We start from the raw sequence: 7,231 nt of genomic DNA on the forward strand, positions 1-7,231 counted from the left end.
GGCTGGTGTCGGCAGATGGGTTTGAGGAGGGGGAGGATGAGAGAGGGTCCTTAGCAGCCCGGAGGAGAAAGCCCAACGTTCCCCGCTGTGCCCTTAGGGACCTCCGGGGACCGTGAATCAGGCCCACGGGGGGCGGGGAAGCACGGGAGTACGTTCTGGTGGTACAGAGGCCCGGTTTTAATCTGCTTACAAAGCGGGGACCCTTCTGTAAGTGGCTCTGCCTGCTCCTTTATGCTTGAAGTACGAGAGAGAAGCCTGTAACGCCTTGGAAGGACGGCGACAAGGGTGCAGTTGGACTCCCTAGATTAACGGATGGATTAAAATTCTAAACCCCCTATTTTTTCCCTGACACGGGTTGTCGCTATCGAATTGAATGGGCTGTTATGAGGAAGCGTTTCTGTCCACCTCTGACTCTCTTTTTCGCCATCCCCGTAACAAAAACGGCGCTTGGTAGGAGCTGGTCGAGAGATGCTTTTACCGAACACCTTTGAGCTGGCTCGGGGAAGGGCCGAGCACGAATTTGTTAAATTTGCGAGAGTATGTGGCAGCGGATTTATGGCGATTTAAAAGCTGAGCTCAAGCAGTTATGCTCGTTCACTCTGAAGTATCGCGGGCGGGGGGAAGGGTTGGTAAGGTAAATAGGTCTATATTGCACAATTCTGTTGGAGTGGAGCATTTTTGGGGAAAAAAAAAAAATCTGGTATTTTGAGAGCTGTAATTGTCCGAGAGAGCCACTGTGGAACACTTCTGAACGGGGGCATAGACTCAAATTGCCTGAAAACGAGTCCTTTCTCTGGTTCCCCCCTCCCCCATTGTCCCAAATGAAGGACTCTCATGAGAGTGTGGGCTGGGGGTAGGTCTGACAACGTCAAATGATTGGCACCAATTGTGAGATGACTTTCTAACCACGTCAGTTTTTTTATCTTGTGAGAAGTAAACTTTCTCATGTCTGTTTTTCTGCGCACTAACTTCGCCACTTGCTGCAATTTAAGCTCTTTGGAGAGAGTTTTGCTCCCGCAGTCGTCTTTCTTCTGGTCGGTGCTTTCTATTTATGCTGCTGGGGAGCTATGCGGAGTGCCAGCTGATGGGCTCTTGCAGTGTTTCCTTCTCGATCAGTTTAACACTGCTGCTAGATGGAGGTATTTGGATTTGCTTTCTCCGGGCAATGTTGAGCACTGGCAGTAGCGGTCGTGATATATTTGTGAAATGAGTGCAATGGTTTAAGCTGTTTGAAAGTCGCGTCTTTGCTATAATGATGCAGGTCTTTTTGTTTATCTGCCTGTGTAAAACATACTGTCAGTGTGGAGTGGTGAAAGTAAAACGCATGTCAGGTCTGAAATGTGTATGTACAGAGCGGTATGGCTACTTGGTTTGTTACTGTGAGGGTGTCTTTAACTCTTTTGCCCCCAGCATCACGGTTGCTTGCTCTGAGCGTAGTGACTGCGCTAAACGAGGCTGGCTGAGTTTTCAGTAGGTCGATTTATGCAGTTTCTACAGATCGGGGTCAGCCCGTTGTTTTGGGGGGGTGATGTCTTTTAAAAGAGATTGTTGAGAGGCTAAGCTTGAGGTTTGGGTTTCAAATTCGGATTTTTGTCTTCAAAATACCTCTGGTCTTTAGTTTCTAAATGAGTCAAACATCTGGGCAAGCACGTAGGTATATTCCTCGGGGGATTGTAGAGCAATGCTTAGATCACGGGGTTCTCTCGTTTGTGTTAGCAAAGGAGATAGAGCCCTTCGGTAGTTTGAGTGCTTGGGATGGAAGTGGAACAGCCAGCGGTGATCGTGCCAAGCAGGAGCACCAAAACCTCCACAGCAGCCTATCGGAAGGGCAGAGAGCCCCTAGAGAAGGCCACCATGGACATGGAAGTGGAAAAGGAAGGTGACAGACAGCTTGGCAATGTCCCTGCAGAAGGTAGGTCTGAATACTGGGATTCTGATGTGTGGCAGCTTGAGGATAGTGCCTGTTCAACTTTTGATTTACCAGCTGCTCCAGAGAGGGTCTGCTCCTTTCTAGAAAGGGCTATCGACAGCCTTAGCTCCTGGCAAGTTTAAACTGCCCTTAAAACGGGACAGATGGTTTGCAAAGAGTTAAAGGGTTTGGACCGGCAGTGTAGTACAAGTGCAAAAGCAATTTGTAGGCTTTCTCCTAAGAAAAGCTTATTTCATGTTCCTGATCTGTAACGTTGTACTTGAGATTGTGGGACCACAGCAGGATTTTTCAAATTTATATGCAGCCAATGGTATGGGATTTCTTGGAATGGAATAAATGTCAAGATTATTTACTTAACTCTTAAAACGATATGACTTTCTTTTTCATGAAGCAGTGTATTTTCTTGAGTTTTTTCACTAAAAATGTCTGGAAAGAAGCAGTGCGTGCCTTTTTAAGTAGCGAGATACGCAGGTATTAAAGCAAGGTATTTGACAAATAGATTAATACATTGAAACTGGTGGCAAAACCCACCGTCTGTCTGAAGAAAAAGTTGCCAGTGCCTGTGGAGACGCTGCTTTCCTCACGACTAGCTGATATCCAGGGGGCCAGTTTGTTTTCGTAACAAACTTCCTGTCTTTGCAGGGCAGTTGTGCTGTCACTACAGCTTTCAGAGCGTTGTGCAGCGAGCCCTGAACCTCGCGGAGTGGCTCGGGAGCACGCTCGAGATGTGGCTTTGCACTTATTAACTAGAAAGACTCGGCCTGTTTCAGATTTGTAGGCTTCTTGCAACGGCTGTAGCTGCTGTGACTGCAGTGCCTATCAGGCTGGGTTAGGATAAGAATTACATAACGAAAGAACAAAACCCACTGGTGCATCGAGGGGACATCTGAAGGATCTCTTTTTAGACAGATTCAATTGGTGGAGAGAAGGATTTTAATCCCACTTAGCTCATTTGAGTAATTACAGGCAGAAGTGTGGGTTTGGTTCTTGTAGAAATGATGTTTGCTTTCCCAGTTAACAGTTTAAAAGGTGTCTAGTCATTGAGAGCTTATAGTCTTTTTTTGTTTTTCCTTTCTGTTTATTTTGGATGGTTTTTAGCAGATTCAAATGAGGTGCTTGATAATCGAAGTTTAGAAGAGATTTTGCGTAGCATCTCTCCTCCCCCACCTCCAGCAATGACCAACGAACCTGGTGCTCCTCGTCTCATGATAACTCATATCGTAAACCAGAACTTCAAATCCTATGCAGGGGAGCAAGTTTTGGGACCTTTTCATAAGGTATATTTTCTTTGCCTTAAGCATTTTTTAAGTGAAGGTAAGGCTTTGCAGGGTGTTTGTATTCCTTTCTGTGGTTCCATCTAAGCTTGCCTCAAAATATTTGAATTTTAGAATCACTTATATAGTGATATTGTAAATTTTCATTATTGGACAGTAGAAAAGACAGTTAAGTGCAGCTTTCTGATGCTGTACAATTTTAATTTGTCAGTGAGCCTTTCTAAAAGCACGCTTTTCTCTTGATTTCGTTTACTGGAGAACTTTCAGGGGTGTATTTGAAGAATGAGAATATTTTTTAGTGCCCACAAGAGACTTACGTGGCTAATCATGAAACTTGCCCTGCGAACATGGCTGCTAAAAGCAGTATTGGTTTGAGCTAACCAGGTGAAATTCAGAAAGCTGGCTGAGGCAGCAGGGTTTTATTAAGTGAGCTACCCTGCTTTACCTTCGGCAGTAAAAACCAAGCTATCAAACAGTCTGCAGCTTCGAGCGCTGGGAATAATTGTGTTTTAAACTGCTCACAAACGAAATGGGTGATGTACACTGGCCAGGATCTGTTTCCCTTTGAATATAATTTTTTCTTTCTATCATACAGCGTTTTTCATGTATTATTGGGCCAAATGGCAGTGGAAAGTCCAATGTCATTGATTCGATGCTTTTTGTGTTTGGGTATCGAGCACAAAAAATCAGATCCAAAAAACTTTCTGTGCTGATCCATAATTCTGACCAACATATGGACATCCAGAGCTGTTCTGTGGAAGTCCACTTCCAAAAGATCATTGACAAGGTATGTATGCTTTGAGGCACCACCGGGGAGCCTTCCCCCCACCCCCCTTCCCCTTTCAGGGTTTGAAAACTTTTAATATTTGGCTATTTTAGTTTGCCCCGAGAAGCATGATTAGTTTACCTTCAGGATGTCAAACATCAAAGTTAATTAACTCAAATGCCTCTGAATAGTGCAGATCTTAAAATATTAGTAGGGATTATTTTTTTAGTTTTGCCAGACTAATATCTGGTATGTGTCTGATTTAGAAATCTGTTACAATCATTTTAAGAAGCAGCTGTTTTAGAGTTCTCATCTCATTTATCTCAATTAAATAAAACTTATATCTGAAATTAATAGGAGCCCTAAAAATTTATATAATATGTCCAAACATAGACTTATACTCTTTAAATTCATAATATTAGCATAATATAGAAGAAATAAAACCTATTTAAGCAAAACTTTTCAAACCAGTTAGAAACTATTTTAGGTTATCTAAATTTAGAATAATATACAACGAATCTGAAAATTTCTTATTTACACTCTATAATATTCTGTAAACATGCCTGCAATTTTAAATCAGATTTTTTTTATCAAAAATTCTGGACCTCATATTCTATCACTAAATTTTTTTAAACCTGGTATTTTCTTTGAATGAAATAGAAAGTGTTGGCAAATTAAAAAATACTTATTTTACTTGTTACTTCATGTCTTGATACAAACTTCTGGACCGTTTTGGTGATTTATTGCAATTATAGTGGAAGGACGTATTTCTTTCCATTTAATTTAATTTTTGGGCACACATTGTAGCTGTTAAGTTTGGGGTCAGTTAAAGTAGTGGGAAATGTACACTGAAATTTCAAAAGTTGAGTTAATACACTGGCAATATAAACAGCTGCTGAAGGAACTGTTTTAAAAGACTTTTTAAATTTGCCTTGATGTACACACACACATCCCTCTTGCTGGTATTTGTAATAACCAGATTCAAAAATCTTTAAATTTATTATTTTTTTCACTTGACTTTGTATTACCCTCTAGGATCTCACAAATTCTGCAGACAGACCCTAGATCCTGGTGTGGTTCTGGGGGTTCTCTGGGACAGTGGTAGGGCAGTGTAAGTCTCCACAAGAAGAAGGCATCAGTTTGAACTCGTTAAGGTGTAGTACCAGCTGTATTTTAGTTGCTCCTTTGTAGGTGAGTCTAAGATATCTTTTGAAGCTGACAGTGTTGTATTTGTCACACCTTTAATGTTTTGCTTTTTTATCTTCTGCAGTTTCTCTTTAGAACTGCTTAGCTGAAAGCGACTCCTCTTCCTAGCACTGTAAGAGGAGTGTTAAATGCAGACAGTAGTTGAGGCATTCAGGACTTCCTCATCCGAAGTGTAAAGGGTGGAATAGCTCAGCCACTCTAAATTTGAAGCGGGCCTTTTCCTTGGTGATTTGAAGCAGGGCTAAAGAGAATAAATTAAATATTTTCAAAGCAGTAGTTTGTATTAGAGGTGGGAAAGGCATAATATAGAGGCCATTCAGTTTGAATCATTTGGGCTATTTTTTGTCCAGTTCTCAAGCTCTGTGATTTTTTTTTTTCTCCTTTTTGAGACAAGCAGCTTTACATTTCCCCTTCTACTAGACCCCAGAGTGCAATTGTTTTAAAACCTGAACATGATAAAAAATTCTGTGCTTAATGGTGAAATGTGAGATAAAGCTCTGATATAGTAATTATTTTTCTGGCTTTGTTTTTCCTCAAAACAGGAAGGAGATGAATACGAAGTGGTTCCTAACAGCAATTTTTGTGTATCTAGAACTGCCTATAGAGATAATTCTTCTGTCTACCACATCGATGGAAAGAAAAAGACATTCAGAGATGTTGGTGTTCTTCTTCGAAGCCATGGAATTGATCTGGACCATAACAGGTTCTTAATTTTACAGGTTGGTGTATGAATAAAACCAATTTTAAGTCAAGCTGTGTTTCCACTTACAGTTACCAGAAATGCTGTCCAGGTTTAAAGTCTCGCATTTTTGGCCTTAAAGTACTCTAGCAGCACATCATGGTTTGCATGCTCTGATAAAGATGCGAATCATTATTTGCTGCTTTAGAAATTTAAGGAAGAGAAACAGTTGAAGATATGATTGTAAATTTTTCTGTTAACCCATTTGTGTTCCTGACATGTGGATGAATAGAAGAGTTGTCCTACTTGTTCCGCCCTAGCAGCACGTAAATATTGGTGTAGTAAAATAAACTTGAAACCCCAATATTATTGTGCTGCTTAAGCGTGGCAGAGATTCAGCAACTTGTATATACTTTAGAAAAAGTGCATCGATATTAATTTAAATCTTAATGACTCTACTGTTACCTTATCTGTGCTGTCATGTATAGACGTGGTTTTACTGGAGAAGTATGGATATAAATAATGAGCTGTGCTTAAAAATGGAGTGCGAGGAAAAACACATAGAGTGACTTGTTGTTTACACTTGTTTAACAACTGTAGAGGGCTCAGGAATGGCAGGTTGTGGCCACTTCAGGCGATGTTTTTCAGAACTACAGCTTACAACCCATCCTGCAAAAATACCCATTGAGTTTGTCAATCGAATATTATTTATATTCACCTTGGACCTTGCAGTTATAAGACTGGCTGGCATCTGTTTGCTCTTTAAGACAGGCTGAAGAGAACCGCACTCATTTTCTTCCAGTTTTCAGATAATAATGGAGAACTCTGCTATGTGCCAGACGGTTATTTAAAATGTAAATTGAGTTAAAGTACTTGATGAAATTATTTAAGTATTAATTGAATTGAGTACCTATAGCTGCAATTACCTGTAATTATTTCACTACTATTATGAACAGGTCCCAAATCTACTCTGAAGGATCATGGCCTAGAAAATTAGCAAACAGTGGGAGCCTCCCAAGGTCTGAAATTTTCTTACTGAGGTTTTTTTAGGCTTGTTTCTGTCAAAGGAGCTTCCAGTTCCCCTCTAAAAAAAAAAAAAACCCAAGACTCTAAAGAGGTGGCTGTGCTTGCTTCACTTCCTCGAGCCTTTTCGTGCAGTCCTTTTTCACAGCTACACCCACAAAAAGAGGATGTATCTGTTGTGAAGTCTCCATGCCGATTAATTATTCCTTCCAACCCTTTATTCCTGTATTTTCTGTTTCAAGATGGAGTGAGCAGCACCTCCAGCAAAACAGCTGTAGTAAATACACCCTTTTTTTCCTCTACAGTTGTCTTGCAGTATCATTTTAGCACAGTTTCTAAAAGGGAGGGAATGC

General features: G+C 40.8%; 1 protein-coding gene across 1 annotated transcript in view; it reads left to right on the plus strand.

Annotated features, from left to right (window-relative positions):
- Positions 1–1,755: 1,755 nt before the first annotated feature.
- The window catches only part of SMC4 (structural maintenance of chromosomes 4), a 24,629-nt gene continuing 19,153 nt past the window's right edge, over positions 1,756–7,231 (plus strand). The window contains exons 1-4 of the mRNA XM_010145431.1: positions 1,756–1,912; positions 3,029–3,207; positions 3,800–3,991; positions 5,719–5,895. Coding sequence (XP_010143733.1) covers positions 1,756–1,912; positions 3,029–3,207; positions 3,800–3,991; positions 5,719–5,895 — 705 coding nt within the window. The remainder of the gene's footprint in view (positions 1,913–3,028; positions 3,208–3,799; positions 3,992–5,718; positions 5,896–7,231) is intronic.

The sequence above is a fragment of the Buceros rhinoceros genome, unplaced genomic scaffold (genome assembly GCF_000710305.1).
Source record: "Buceros rhinoceros silvestris isolate BGI_N320 unplaced genomic scaffold, ASM71030v1 scaffold17351, whole genome shotgun sequence".
Taxonomy (NCBI): Eukaryota; Metazoa; Chordata; class Aves; order Bucerotiformes; family Bucerotidae; genus Buceros; species Buceros rhinoceros.